At 49.2% G+C, this 15,793-nt stretch overlaps 1 protein-coding gene across 3 annotated transcripts in view; it reads left to right on the forward strand.

The window, feature by feature from the left end:
- The window catches only part of CYFIP2 (cytoplasmic FMR1 interacting protein 2), a 111,893-nt gene that overhangs the window by 36,165 nt on the left and 59,935 nt on the right, over positions 1–15,793 (forward strand). For 2 of the 3 annotated variants that reach the window (XM_033095868.1, XM_033095869.1), the window contains exons 10-19: positions 625–716; positions 2,330–2,447; positions 4,912–5,031; positions 5,584–5,709; positions 8,630–8,796; positions 9,560–9,707; positions 11,887–11,961; positions 12,894–13,047; positions 14,040–14,196; positions 14,702–14,798. In XM_033095868.1, the coding sequence (XP_032951759.1) occupies positions 625–716; positions 2,330–2,447; positions 4,912–5,031; positions 5,584–5,709; positions 8,630–8,796; positions 9,560–9,707; positions 11,887–11,961; positions 12,894–13,047; positions 14,040–14,196; positions 14,702–14,798 (1,254 nt within the window). The remainder of the gene's footprint in view (positions 1–624; positions 717–2,329; positions 2,448–4,911; positions 5,032–5,583; positions 5,710–8,629; positions 8,797–9,559; positions 9,708–11,886; positions 11,962–12,893; positions 13,048–14,039; positions 14,197–14,701; positions 14,799–15,793) is intronic. The other variant, XM_033095870.1, reaches the window with a different exon arrangement.

Below are 15,793 nucleotides of genomic sequence, written 5' to 3' on the forward strand. Positions count from 1 at the left end.
CCACTTCTGGTGGTGTACATTCTGTGGGGTTTGAAAACGGAGAAGGACATGTGTCCACCGTTATGGTATCATACAGAGGAGTTTCACTGCCCCAAACATCCTCTGGTTTTGAGGTGCTTCACACAGTGCCCAGTGCCTCAGAGGCGGACAGTCAATGCCAGCCTCCCCGCCATTTGTCCTGGTTTTCAGATGGGCCTTGTCTACCCTCTGGTGTTTGGTGTTATGATTTTAGTTACTTCACATTGTGGAGTTTTTTTTAGGAACGCCATACTCAGCTAGCAGCATCCAGGCCCCCACTCCTAGTCCAGAGTTCCAAGCAGCAAGGATCCTCTAATCCGAGAAAGGATCCTGCCCTGGGAGGCCAGCCATCTGCTCCTCATCTTTTATCCGTTCTGCCTTCTGGGGGACCTTGGACATGTCACTTTGCCTCTTGGGGCTCAGTTATTAGAACATAGGGTTGGTTGGAGGCAGGGGACCTGAATGCTGGCTGGGGCTTTTTTTGGTTCCAGGGTCACACAGAAGCATCATCGGAAGCAGGGACTAAGCGTCAGCCCAGAGACCCATGGAGGCTGCCTCCCAGCTTCCGCCTCTGTGTCTCACGCGCTGTGTTTGCTTCCTTTGCAGCAGCTGCAGGTGGTGCCCCTTTTCGGCGACATGCAGATAGAGCTGGCCAGATACATTAAGACCAGTGCTCACTATGAAGAAAACAAGTCCAAGTGAGTGCCTGCCGTAATGTCTCTCGGCTCCCGCGAACAGGCCCAGCCCGGGCAGGGTGCTGAGGGGCCACTTCAGCCCCTCCGCCCTCCCCAGAGCCCTGGGCAGGTGGATTCTAGAGGGGAGAAGCGGAGCGTGCTCTGAGCCCTTTTGTATCTTCCCTTTGCTGCCAGGGTTCAAAAGCGCTCAGAGCACAGCCACACCCCCTCTCTGTCCCAGCCATGAGCCACGCTGCAGAGTGGGACAGCAGGAGTCCTCCATCCTTGAGAAGGGGGAGGAATGGCCGGCCCTCAGTGGTCAGGTGGAGTGAGATGGCATCATTCTTTCTCACCCTGATTCTCTCCTCAGGTTTTCTGTCCATGCAATAAGTATATCATGGAGTGTATGGTTTGGACAGTTCCAACCGCGAAGTGGGTTGGCAGCGTCACCTTAGGTCATTTTGTAAGCCACCATCCTAGGGAATCCATGATAAGATCTGGAGTGTCAGTGCCTCATGGGAGTTGGGGGACATCTGGCTACAGCCTTTATCTCTGGAGTTGTTAGGAGGTTTCTTTTGGCTGCATCTCTCCTAAAGCTGAGGGAGTTTGGACTTACCATATGGGGAGGGGCCAGCATCCTTTAGTCAGAGATGATGCCTTAAAAATATGTAAACAATGTCCTTGAACTCCACCATCCTTGAGCCCCTGTGACTGAATCTCACCGAGGAAGGCTGGTTTAGTCTCTAAATAACCCAGTGGCTGCCAGTCTATGGAGAGGTTTTCCAAGAAAACCATGGAATCGAACTCATTTCCTCACGTTTTCTGCATGAATTCTCAACCACCTGATGTGGCCAGGTTTGAGTGATCGTGTCCCCGTCCCTACACAGATAGCTCCAAATAAAACCAGTGCCAAAGGATGAACATGAGGAAGTCTGTCACCTTTCTGAGTATTCTTATGAGGGCCACTTCCGAGCTCCTTTTGAAATAGTCATTTCTTGCCAAAACATTTATGTGCCTTGTTTGGTGGCCATACTTTTAGTCTGTCTCAGGTCATGATATGTTTCAAATGATATATTTCAAAAAAACGTTGAGGAAGGAGGAAGGGGTAAGAAGAAGAGGGATGGAAGGAAAGTGACCCGGTTATGCCCCTTAGAATGACCATCGCCCCACCAAGGATGGCTTCCATGATGCCAGGTCACTGTTGTAAAAGAGGTACAGTGCCTTTTGGTTTCCCCAGTCCCTCCCAAAAGGCCCCTCCAAAGCCAGCTTCAACCACAGAATGTCAGTGCTGTCAGTCAGTAGACAGCTTTGCTTTGCTCAGATTCCAGCCCTTTGTAGCCCTCACGAGGCTGCTGGTCCCTCCTCACTCATATAACCGGTAAGTACCATGGACGCCGGGCATCTGGAAAAGCCTGTGAGTGGGTCTTAGAGGAGGAGGAAGGGCTGTTCCATCAGCCTGCGGTCCCCACAGCATGGGATGAGCAGGCTGTCTTGCTGGTGGTTGGGTTACCTCTTGGTTCCACCCAGGGGAGCGGCCACCTTGGCTGGGCACCAGGAGCAACAAGTGAGTGGAAGGAGCCTGTCCCAGCAGGTGCCCAAGACCAGGACCTGCTCCGACCCTGTGATTTTCTGCCCAGGTGGACGTGCACCCAGAGCAGCATCAGCCCCCAGTACAACATCTGCGAGCAGATGGTGCAGATCCGGGATGACCATATCCGCTTCATCTCTGAACTTGCTCGCTACAGCAACAGTGAGGTGAGCACGCTCCGGCTGCTGGGATGGAGGCCCGTGTGGGCCCAGAGTGAGAAGGGGTAAGGACCAGCCAGGAAAGGAACGACCACGGGGCTGGCAGAGAGCAACAGTGAGGTGGTGGGGGAGGACTATACATGGCAGAATGGCCAGGAGCAGGACTGGGTTTGATTCTGGTTCTGCTGCTGACCATCACAAATTATTCAACAGCTCTGTGCCTCGGTTTCCTCCTCTGCAAAAGGAAGGGCAAACGTATCTGGAAAGGTTCATTGAGAGGATGGTTTCAACAATGTGATGCATATTGGTGCCTAGCAGATAATAACAGACTACTGGTAGTAATTGGTAGAATGCACATGATCCAAACCTTCTCCGCCCTTGATAGCAAGAGCAACAGACTTCTGAACACGTGTGCCCATAAGACCATCAAATTATTTTTAGATTGCACAGTAATGAATGATCATTGAACAAGTCAGAAAACACAATTAGAGACAGAATAAGTGCGCACACCTCAGAAAAAATACGGATATGCAAAAGGAAGGAAAATCAATCACATAAAATCCTGCCACCCAGAACCAACTGTGGTTAATATTTGGGTGTATATGTCTTTCTGGATCTCTTCTTATATAAAGCCTTTGAATAAATACATACATTGGTTTACTAACACAGGTCCTCTGATTTGCATTCCTTTGTTACCTGGTTCTCCTGGATGACTGCACTATCCCATGTGTGCTCACTGGTTCCACCATGTGGCTGGCGGCCATAGTGCACAGGCTTCTCAAACCCAAACTCAGAAAATGCCTTTGATCAAAGGGCAGCGTATTTGCAATGAGGACAGTCAGACACATGCAGGCGGTGTGGTCTTTAGACCCGTGGACAAGGACCAGAGTCAAGCCCAAACCTTCGGCTTTCTTAACCAGATGTGCCGATTGACTGGACGACAGCTATGGCAACCATTTAAGGCCTCCTTCGTTCCTTGTCAAGTTTTGGTGAGGTCTAAGAACAAGTCTGGCTCACGGTTATTTTTTAAATTATACATGTTGTACATGTGTCTTTACAGACAGGTCTTGTTAGTCACAGTAGTTATGTTCCACAAAGTGGCCATGAACACTGAATTAGCAAATACGGAACCATTGCTCCTGGGGGAAATCCAGGGTTAGGTTCCGGTGAGCCTCTGGTCACACACTTTCTTCAGCTCGTCAATGCAGAACCTTGTTTTATGTGCTTTTCTGGTTAAAGACACCTTATGTAATATACCAGGGGTGCCCAAAAAATGTGTACACATTTTAAGAAAGGAAAAAAACTACAAAAATTTGTACTACTCAATATGCACTGATGAAAGAAATGCAAGTCACGTTTGATGTCTGCAGTGACAAGAGGTGCTCAAAGTGGTTACCATCAGTGTCCAGACACTTCTGAGTATGGCCAACTACTGCTGGAGCAACGTTGACCAAAGTGTCCACTTGTATACATTTTTTTGGCACCCCCGGTATATATTGTTGATTCATTAACATAGAACGCAACAGCCAACGACACTCTAACTCATGCCTGAATAAAGCTTATCTAAAACATGTGTGTTCTCCTGAAGGCCCATTGTAGCCTTCTTGCACTTAGGAACCCTGCATAGCACTTCAGTGCCAGGCTTGGGACTATATTAAATAGTGAAATCACCAGTAAAAAGTACAAAAATGTGAAAAATGTGGCACTAAATAAGCCACAGAGAGGGCACTTGTTTACAGTATGAAAGCTGAAACGAGAAGGCAGAGTACCGCCTGACTCAACCTCAGCTGGGAACGTGACCTAAATTTTTCGTCGCTCTGCCTGTGTCTACAAATGACCTCGAAGGTGCTGCGACTATTGATTTTGAGATGATGAATAATTTTTAGTGAGTAGGCGAATTCACAAATGATGAGGACTCGCTCTGTGTGTATATGTGTGTGTGTGCACATATGTATATATACACATGTATTATGTCTATGCATGTACATATGCATACATAAATATTATATGTCATTGTGGACTATCACACATTCAAATACATGTTTGCCTTCACCTGTGCTTTTCAATCAGTGAGTCATGTCTAATGAGTGAGTTGTGAAATCGAGGTATTCAGAGTCAAGTTGCTTTGTGACACATGTTGGTTCATGCATATATTTGATATCTCTAGGTGGGTATGTGTTCCTGAGTCTATAATATGCATTTCCTCCTGTAAATGGCACTCAAAAAGTTGGAAGTCGCTGCTCTAAGACATACCAGGATGGTCGTAAATCGGGCGCTGGTGTCAAACTGCCTGAGTTTGAACCCTCAGCTGTTTTACAAGCCATGCAGACTTCAGCGAGGCCTTTACTTGTCCAAGCCTTGGTTTCTCTGTCAAGGGGGTTGAATAATAGCAGCTCTCTTGTAGTGTTTTTTGAGGGAATCAGAGAAATAAAGTATAAAAGTGACAGTGATGGTGACGGCTGATCCTCCCCAGGTGGTGACAGGCTCCGGGCTAGATAGCCAGAAGTCGGATGAGGAATACCGCGAGCTCTTTGACCTGGCGCTGCGGGGCCTGCAGCTTTTATCCAAGTGGAGCGCCCACGTCATGGAGGTGGTAGGTGTCCCTGGGCAGAGGCCCCTCCCCTGCCTCCTTCAGACCCACTTTCCTTCACTTGGAATCTGTCTGCCTCTGCCTCTCCTGGGACTCTTTTTAAAACAGCTTTATGGAGGTATAATGCACATACAAGATCATTCATCCATTTTTTAAAAATGTAGATTCATTGGTTTTCAGTATTTTTATAGAGTTGTACAACCGCAGTCAAATTTGGAACATTTTTCTCACCTCAGAAAGAATCCCCACACGATCACCTCCCATTATCTGTCTCCTCCCTTCCCCTTGCTTCCCCTCCCCCCCTTCCCTCAGCAATCTACTTCTGGCTCTATAGGCTTCCCAATTCTGGATGTTTCCTCTAAGGAGAATCCTATCACATGTGGTCTTTGGTGGAGGGCTTCTTTTACTCTGTATGTTTTCAAGGTCTGTCCACATTGTAGCACGAATCAGTGCTTCATTCCCTTTCGTGGCTAGTCTTACATTGCCTGGACACGCCTGGTGTTGTCTGTGCATTCCTCCGCCGAGGGACATTTGGGTTGTTCCCTCTCTCCCCAGTACTCCTGGAAGCTGGTTCACCCCACCGACAAGTTCTGCAACAAGGACTGTCCTGGCACGGCTGAGGAGTACGAGAGGGCCACGCGCTACAACTACACCAGCGAGGAGAAGTTTGCCTTCGTCGAGGTGGGTGCTGGCCCCCGAGCTGCTGCTCAGGGTCCCCCGAGGTGGTTCCGGGAGTGGTCCTGAGCAAGACGGCAGCCTGGGTCTGCCTCGTGGGCAAGCACTTCCCTGTCCCCTCTCCTCCCTGTCAAGTTTCTCAGGACCGATTAGAAACCCGTTCTGTTCTCACAAATCCAAAGGAAAGTGTTCACTCCACTAGAAAAATGGGGAAAAGGAAACCAACAGAAGAAACAAAGAACAACAAGTGGCTAAAAAGAGATAAGAAAAATACCCCAACTGATGAGTGCTCAGAGAGAACTACAGATTGAACCTAAGATGAGATAGAGTGTTGACCAGGCAGGATGGTGAGGACGTACAAGACTGGCAATGCCTGGTACTGGCTGCAGTGTGGAAAGTAGACCTTCTCAGCTCCTGTGAGTGGCCCATCTCCATTTTACAGGCTTTCTATCAGGGCAATCTTATCGTGTGTTTTCAAGTTTTTAATGTGCGTAAACTTTGACCCAGAAGTTCTTCTGGGAATATATCCCAGGGAAATAAGCCAACTGTGCAGAGGCATTTACATGGACATTTATCACAGTACTGTTTATAGTCCCAAAATATGTGAAACAACTGAAATGTCCTTTCATGTGGGACCGGATGAAATAAATGAAGGCACAGTTATATTAGTGAATACTATGCAGCCGGTAAAATGGAGGTACTGACGGGGAAAGACACGCATTGTATGCTGTTAAGTTAAAAAATACGTTAAAGAACCACATGTAAAATGATCCCATTTATACCCAAATTAATATACTTTTGCATATTTGCTCAAAACTGAAGAACGTAAATATTTATATTTATATATTCACAACCATTAACAGTGGGAATTTCTGGAGAGGAGACTCTTCCTGCTTTATAAACTTCAGATTTGTTTTTTTTTTATTGTGGTGGGTTAGTTTGATTAGAAAAAGATATTTCAATTTTTGGGGGGAGGAAACTCCTTCATACTAAGTTTTGAGTGACAGCTACCTCTTTCATGACCGTCTGAAGCCTAGAAGTCAGAGACTTGGATTCTAGCCCTGGGCCCAACATCACTTCTTTTCCCTAAGTCTCAGCTTCCTGCTCTGTAAAACGGAGCTGATAATCTCCACCCAATTGCATCCCAAGGATGTTGAGAATCAAACAGCCATAGTCAGAGGAGATTAGTGACATCCAGGAGCTGTGAAAGCTGTAAAGGGTCAGACAGTCATAAGGGGTTCGAGTTGTTCTTTAGCAGATCTCCAGGCTGCACTTTGAAGGACTGAGGCTCGGGTGTCATTGCAGGCGGGAGACCAGTTGTAATCACACTTGGCACTGTGCTGAGTGCTGGCCTGACCTGCTGCCTGTTTCACTGCTGACAGTCAGCCCGAGAGATGGTCTCCCATCCTCATCACTTGGAAGAGGACGTCCTCTGCAAGCGTGATTAACATGAGACTTACAGTCAGAGGGGACAGGCAACTTTGTAAAACTGTTCACTCCCTCTTTCGTTAACAGCAGGCGGACACACCCACTGTAGGTAATTGCGTCTCCCAACTGCACTCCTACCCTCACCTTATGAAATCGTCCAAGGACAACCACCAGTAACATGTCGCTCTATTTCCATCTGGTCCTTTACGTGGAGAGGTTTAATATTTGTTAGTTTATTAGTAAGACACTTAAAACTTTTTTAGAGAAAAATAGTTCCATACAGCAATTAACAATAAAACACAGCAAAAGCAGTAACCTGCACCATCACGCTCCTCCGCACTCTGTGTTCTTATAACCAAGTAACTGTGGGTCATTGCTGAGTCACATGGCCCAATGTGAACATGTTTCTTTCCTTGTACAACTTTTGTTTTTCCTAGAGCTACCAATTGTGAGAATTCCACACGTAGCCTAGATACAAGTACATACCGTCTAGAACAGGGGGAGGAAGTTGAACACGTCATGACGGGTGTCATAAATGTGGTGGCTGTCAGGAGGCTGATGGGGCATATGCTTTCCCCTCTGAATTCTGAACCAATCTAGGAATTAGCACTTGAGGCTGATGGCGGGGGGTGAACCAAAGGGTCAGGTTTATTGCTGGTGAAGCTGGACCAGAGAATGTGGCTTCCACCCCAGGCCACACCAGACTTCCTATTTCTCCCTCATCCCGTTAAACCTGTCCACTGGGAAAAAGGCAAAGCAGCTGCAGAAATGCTTGCCTCCCTTCCTCGGGAGGAAGAGCGGATGCTGAAGAGAAGACAGGAACCCAGAGGAGAGGGCTCACACCCTGCAGACAGACAGATCCCAAAAGAGAGCGCCAAGGTCAGGCTGTCCTCCTCACAGACACTTGTCTCCTCACCTCTGCAGACAGACAAGTGAGTTAAGCACTAGGGAGGACGCAACGAGAGGGGCAGAGGCTTTCCCCCCAAGACTCCTACAGGAACCTGATTTTATGGACTCAAGCAGCAACTGGGCAAATGATTTCAAAAGCAAAGATGGTGTAACTTCTTTTAAAATGTTTATGGTGAAATGTTGTATTTGGTTTGGTCTGTGGGTGCATGCTCTGTGGAGAGGCCTGCAGAAGTCAGAATGGTACTCAAAATGGGGTCCATGGACCAGCTGCCATCTGTCACCAGTCAGCAATAAGACAGGGAGCTGGTACCAGAATGAAAAATGAGCTGCATCGTGAGGCTCGCTCGCTGTCCCATTTAGCTGCCGTCTTCGCTTTGTAGCAGACTTTCTTGATGAAGGAGGCAGAGTGCTGCTTTCCATCCTGGCACACGGATCTTACCTAGCTCTGAACTGGCACTTTGAGTAGCACGGCCTGGCTTCGTGCTTTTGGATGTCTCACACAGCACCCTCCCTGTGACGTGGTGGAGGGTGCTGGACAGACAGGTATGCCGAGGCACGCTGAGCCTGACCTTGATCTGTGCCTGGCCAGGTGATCGCCATGATCAAAGGCCTGCAGGTGCTCATGGGCAGGATGGAGAGCGTCTTCAACCAGGCCATCAGGAACACCATCTACGCGGCCCTGCAGGACTTTGCCCAGGTGACACTGCGGGAGCCCCTGAGGCAGGCGGTGAGGAAAAAGAAGAATGTCCTTATCAGGTGGGTGTTTGGATGGCCCTGTTCAGGGGCACATCAAAAATGAGGGATGTGAGGTGCCGGCCACAGAGGAAGTTTCCTGCTCAGTCAGCTTCCAGGGCAGCCTCTGAACACACACAGACCCTTCCAGCAAGTTCCAGCAAGTTATAGGAGGCCTTCTTAGGAGATGGGGCATTTGAGATGAATGCCTCCTCAGTCTCTGGGTTTGAGGCCCATTTCCACCACTGTGTAGCTGTATGAACTCAGTCAAGTTGCTTCCCTTCTCTGAACCTTACTCTACCTCACTCGTATAATATGGATGATAATGGTCCCTACTTCATAGGCTGTTATAATGATGAAATGAGATGATCCAGGTGTACACCTAAGCACACAGCAGCATGGAGTACGTTTGCAAGAAACATAAGCTATTATTAAAGCTTTAAATATACAGAGATCTAATTGGACTAATGAGACTCCCCTATAACCAAAAAAGAAAAATAGCCGTCCTGCCTCACTCAGCTTCTCTCCCACTGCGCAGGCTCAGAGCTGAGTTCTCATAGCCAGTGGGCATCAGAATCACCTGGGGTAAAGTGCACACTTCGAGACTGCACCTCAAATCTCTTAAACCAGCATCTCTGGGGGTGGGGCCCAGGATGAACATGTTTCGCAGGTACCTCAGGAATTCTAAGGCAAGTGGTCCTGGGATACCACAGACTCTAGAAGGAGACTTGCAGTGTTTGCCTCCTTCTAGTAAAACCTGGTCTGAGCCTCCGTTCTTCCTTCCCAGTGTCCTGCAGGCAATTCGGAAAACCATCTGTGACTGGGAAGGGGGCCGAGAGCCCCCCAATGACCCGTGCTTGAGAGGGGAGAAGGATCCCAAAGGTGGATTTGACATCAAGGTGCCCCGGCGTGCCGTGGGGCCCTCCAGCACACAGGTAAGCGACTCCAGGCACATGCCAGCTCTGCTGACTCAGAGGCCAGCCAGGCCATGGTAGGTCATCCTGGCTGGGCCATGGGGCAGTGGGTTTGGGGGTCCTCAGGCAGGAGGGACAGGGTCAAGCAGCTGCTCTAGTCTTATTCTGCCATCTTGTTTTGATATAGGGGGGAGGGCCACTGGCTTAAGATTCAGGAGACCTGGATTCTAGTCCTACATACCTGTGTGGCCTCGGGTATATTACATAATCTCTTTGTGCCTCAGTTGTCTAATCTGGCAAATGGGGGTAATACCAGGACTGGAAGGAGGACTTTAAAGTGGAATCTATATGCATCTATCCTGCCCTCTTTCATGAACCTTGGCCCCTTCCCCTGCAGTGACATCCTAGCTTGGGAATTCACAAGTTCTATCTCTAACTTGCTGTGTGATCTTGGGAAAGTACCTTAACCTCTCTGAGCACTGATTATCTTCTCCATTCAATGATAACTTTGGATGAGATTGTTACTGACCAAACACCCCTTTTATTATCCCACACATCCCCCGGAAAGCACAAGTATTGAAAGCCCTTGACCCCTTAGAGAAAGGCTAGTAATCAGAGATATTCAGAGTTGTCAACCAGAGCTTCTGAACAACAGAGTTGCCTGTGGCTAATCCAAAGCAATTGTAAAATTACAGGGGAAAAGTAAAAGTAAAGAATGTAGGCATTTTAGTTGAATCTTTGCCATCTACTTATGGATAGTTCCTGGTAGGCTTTTGAGGTGGTGTGAAAACGCGTATGCATCTACTGCAGCTTTTAAAGGTCTGCCAGACCTCAGAAGCCCCAGGCTGGGAACTCCTACTTCACATGACCTTTAAGCCTCTCTCCGCTCTGAAATCCTGAGTCCATGAGTCATCTGAGATGAACCATCTGAGGCCACCCCCTGACCCTTCCCACTGTGTTGTGTGTGTGTGTCTGTGTCTGGGCAGGGGTGCAGGGAGGGGACAGGGGTGAGAAGTGTTCTCAGCACTGTCATCGTCTCTTCCCTAGGCTTTACAGGCCAGTTCGCACTAATCTTGCCTGCTGGTTGTGGAACATCCCCAGAAAGCTTCTACAAACAGTTCTGTGTAATGTGAAGGGCCAGAGACCTTTCCAGCCCGGGAGGGGCTGAGCAGGGCTTTCGGGTATTTCTATGAATCCTGAGACATGAGTGAGGGAGAGCCAGACAAGGCAAAAGGGAAACTGGAAAGCAGGAGGATGAGAAAGGATGACCAGCATGAAGAGAGAGAGAGAAGGGTGGGGAGAGGAAAGGAAGGAGTATTGATATAGACAAGTGAGAGAGAAATGTCACCACCAGTGAGTCACGTTAGGTGGCACAGATGCATTTAAGAGGCTCCTAGACAGAGCTGGGAAAGCCCTTAGAGACAAACTAGTCCCAGTCCCCTCCCCCTATTTTACAGATGGGGAAACTGAGGTCCAGAGAGGGAAAGTGACTTGTCCAAGCCACAAGGTGAGTCACAGGTTGAGGTGGGACAAGAACCAGGTCTCCTGACTCCCACCCCGGGGCTCTATTAAGGCCTTCAGAGCACAGTAGACATGGGTGTCTAGCATAGCTGGGGTGTTGACTGTTCTGTGAACTAAATGCTCTGTTCAATAAAAGTAGGTGGGAAAAGAGTTCCCCCTCTTGTGAATGAACTGGATTTTCACATAGTTAGAATTTGATGGAATCAGTCATCACCCACACGGATTGCTCTCGAAGAAGTCTTTCTTTGAGGACTCCAAAGGCCATCATTTGAACAGTGCTTCTCGGTTCTTAGGGATGATAGACATGCCCCCCGACAGGGTTGCCGAGGGCGGACTGTCTGAGAAACCGGCAACCACGGTAGTTCCTTTACCAGGAAGGGAAGGGCTATGGTAGGGACAGCGTGCCACTCCTTCTGTGGCCATGCTGCCCCGCCCAGTGCCGGGCACATGATGGGTGAGGTCCTAGAGAAGGCCCAGGAGCAGCGAGGACGGACGTGGTGGCAGAGGGAGGTTGGCTCATCTCAGAGGTGGTCGGCAAGTGGCCCCTAGCAGTCGTGGCGGCTTTCCCACCGTATACAATACCTCTTGCTTTTCTCTCTCTCTCTCTTTTCTCTCTCTCCCTCTTCCCTGTCTCTCCTGCCCTCCCATTCCCGCCTCCTCTCTCCTGTCTATGTCTTAGGCCTGCCAGTGGTCCCCGCGGGCTTTGTTTCACCCCACTGGTGGCACACAGGGCCGAAGAGGCTGCCGATCCCTGGTATAACACCGCCTGGCTGGGTTGGTTTGGGTACACTTCTCCAGGAGGCAGCAGGAATGGACTAGCCTGGCTCCTCAAGGCCCCTTCCAGCCCTAAGATTCAAAGACAAATGATGTGGAAAGATCTAGATTAGCACTTGTACCCTTTGCACTTAAGGCCCTCTGTAAGTGGGAGTTAATTGTCTAGTAGGCCTCCTGTGTAAGTACCAATCTATGCCCACATTCCCCCTAGGAGTTGGGCAGGCTGTACAATGCAGCTGGTGCCAACAGAGGGTGAAAGTCCTCAGTAATGGATTCGAAATGCTGAGACTCATACACTTGAGATGGTGGGGGACTTTTCCTGATCATATCCTATTTCAGAGTTTCTCAGAATGTTAGAGCTGAAAGGGACTGGTTTGAGAAAGCATCTGGTGGAACCCCCTCATGTTAGCAGATGAGAAAACTGAGGCCCAGAGTGGGACTTTGTTGCCCAAGGTCACACAGCAAGTCAACGGCAGTGCCTGGCCTTGAAACCCCAGTCTTTTGACTCTCAGTCCAGTGCTCCACCCATGGTGCCATCATGATTGTCCAGGAAAGCAGAGAGTGACTCCAGGGTGACGTGGAATGAGGTTCTCCTCTGATGCCCACACCCTTGGCGGAGCAGAGCAGGCAGGAACCTGGGCCTTGAACTACCTGGTATTACCAGGTCCACCTACCCAGGGATGCCACAGGCCCCGGGCAGTACTGCTTTCCCGGGCTGGCTAGACTCCCTCTTGAAAGTTGACACATTCCAAATTCATTTCTCCAACCCGAAACTGGCGCTTCCTTAAGACAAAACTTTTTAAGGGCAGGCATCTGCAGAGAAAAAGAAACATATAATTGCAGCACGAAGCAACCTTTCCCCCTGGATGGAGTGGCAGCCCCTGACCGTCCCACCTGATTTTCTTTTTCAAGCTGTACATGGTACGGACCATGCTCGAATCGCTCATCGCAGACAAGAGCGGCTCCAAGAAGACCCTGAGGAGCAGCCTCGATGGCCCCATCGTCCTCGCCATCGAGGATTTCCACAAGCAGTCCTTCTTCTTCACGCACCTGCTCAACATCAGCGGTGAGCCGCAGGGTCTGGGGAAAGAATGGGGCCCGAGCCACGAAGGCTGTCCGGCCAGAAGCTGCAAAGAGACATGATTGTTGGCCCAAAGGGCCACATTTTGTCACCAAGGGAAAAAAACGCACACTTTCTGGTGGACTCTGGGAGCTAGGAAAGGCCAGGCTCAATCCAGCTCTTCTGACGTAGCTGGAAATATCTGTCTGGTGGACATCTGTGGCTAATTTGTCATGGAGTCCTTAGTAGAAGGGGGTCAAGTACACACGCAGACATAGCTGGGCCCTAGATCGCCCTTTGGATTCTCAGCAGCTGCGGATCAGTGCTCGTTGCTCCTAGCCAAGGAGGCTCCTGGGCTGCACCCCGATCCTGTATGCCCCACTCCTCTCCTGTTATGATGCAGGCCCAGGGACAGCAGGGCAGAGTGGAGGGAGAGCAGCTCCCCAGGGTCATGAGAGTGGTTGAAGAACCATCTTAACCAATGCTCCAAAGTTCTCCGTAGAGAGCAGCCTAGCAAGGGCCTTCGAGGTCTCTGAGCAGTCAGGGGCCCAGAATGACCACATATAAGCGGCCACAGAGCTGCAGCCCAGTTAAAAGCAGGCACCTGGAGATCTGCCTTGCTACTATTGGTACAGCAAGCACACTTTGACACTTAGATGGCTTGTTTTTGGAGTGGCTTTGTGGGAGGGGTGATGGAAATCCTGAGGACATCTGAAGCCCTCAATCATCCCTGCCATGCCCCCCACCCCCACGCACTGCCACTGTCTCAGAAGCTTAACGAACACTGTCTTCCACCTACATTTTAGCCTGGCCTGTAAGTCCAAGAGAGTAGGCTCTACTTAATGACGAGTCCTACTTGTGAGGACCTGTTGTGGACCTAGCACCGTCATAAGCATGACAATGAAAATGAATAAAAACATTTTTTTTCATTAGTAAGAGCTAAGATCGTTCAGTGCTCCCTCTGTGTAACCCCAGGCTCTTTCCCTCATGCTTTTCAGAAGCCCTGCAGCAGTGCTGCGACCTCTCCCAGCTCTGGTTCCGAGAATTCTTCCTGGAGTTAACCATGGGCCGGAGAATCCAGTTCCCCATTGAGATGTCCATGCCCTGGATTCTAACGGACCATATCCTGGAAACCAAAGAACCTTCCATGATGGAGTAAGAGGCAGGACGGACCAGCAAGGAGATTCCCGGGATGCAGGTGGAGGGTAGTTTGCCAGGGAGCTCTGTTCTTCCAGAACTTTCCAGATGACGCATTGTGCTGGCCAAGGGTCAGGTCACACCGATTTGACTCCGCCTGGCAGATTGGTTTAGAAGCTCACCAGCCCATCTGCCCTTCCTATGCTTTGTCAGCCATGCCGGGAAAATGACCATCTCGGGGCATCAAGAAGCTAATATCTTAACTACCACCGATTTCTTTTAGTCCCAGATGACGTTTTTTCAGCCTTGGGTTTATTAGCATCACAGACTTTTGATTTCCATGGGCAGCCTGTAAAATAAGTCATTCCCAAGTGGAGGCTGGGAGGCTGAAAGGTTCTCCTTTCCTGTGTATGAACTTGCTCCTCTTCTCACCCACCACTTCCTATGTCCCAAGCAGGTACAAATCGGCCTGCGCTAAGACAGACGATTAGTAAGCTGCTGGCCGTTGTCTTTCCCTCTTCAGGTACGTCCTCTACCCGTTGGATCTGTACAATGACAGCGCCTACTATGCTCTGACCAAGTTTAAAAAGCAGTTCCTGTACGATGAGATCGAAGCCGAGGCAAGTGACGCGCTTCTTTTTTTGTTCCTGTAATCTTGTTCCGAGAGGCTGGGCTTCGCAGAGCTTTAGCTGTTGGCACAAAGTGGGGTGTCTTAGTCCATTCAAGCTGCAATAGCAAAATACCACAGACTTATAAACACCAGATATTTATTTCTCACTGTTCTAGAGGCTGGAAGTCCAGCGTGGTCGGTGAGAGCCCTCTTCTGGGTCACAGGCTTCTCATGGTGTCCTCACATGGTGGAAGGGGCGAGGGAGCTCTCAGGGGTCTCTTCTAAGGGTCTCTCTGGGGTCACTAACCCCATTCATGAGGTCCACCTTCATGACCTAATCACCGCCAAAGACCCCACTTCCTAATACCATCAACGTTTGGGGGTTCGGATCTCAACATATGAATGTGGGGAGACCATCGCATGGGGGATCAAGGACGTGTTCTGGAGAGTGACCTTTACAAACCTCATGATCATCAAAAAGGACCAAGAGCGGGGTGATGGTCTTTCTTAATTTTCTATGGGTCTTTTATGGTTCAATGACTAGGCTAATAATATCAACAGTAATAACCACCCATCAATTATTATATATTCACCATTTGCCAGGCACAGTGCTAAGTCCTAGATAAACATTTTAAACAGTCTTTACAACAATTTTAAGGATGGCTACTATCTGTTTTACTTTAAAATCTGAGTGGTCAAGTGTCATTACCCCAATGTCACACAGCTTACAGAGTCTCTGTCTAGTCCTGGTAGGACTGAAATTGCCATCCTCTCTACTATTAAGCTACTTAATAAACAGTCGCTCAGTGGCTTTATTTCTGTAATGGTCAGGATATGCTAAGGTATGCTGCAGTAACAAACAACCCTAAATTCTTAGTAGCTTAAAACCGAAGGTTTATTTCTCCGTTATGGGTTGGCTGGGGACTCTGTTCCATGGAGTTCCTGGGACCCATCTGGAGCATTCACTAGTTGCCGTGGCAGGGGGAAGGGTTAGGGTAAATCACG

This window comes from Rhinolophus ferrumequinum, chromosome 24, assembly GCF_004115265.2.
Source record: "Rhinolophus ferrumequinum isolate MPI-CBG mRhiFer1 chromosome 24, mRhiFer1_v1.p, whole genome shotgun sequence".
In the NCBI taxonomy this organism is placed as follows: Eukaryota; Metazoa; Chordata; class Mammalia; order Chiroptera; family Rhinolophidae; genus Rhinolophus; species Rhinolophus ferrumequinum.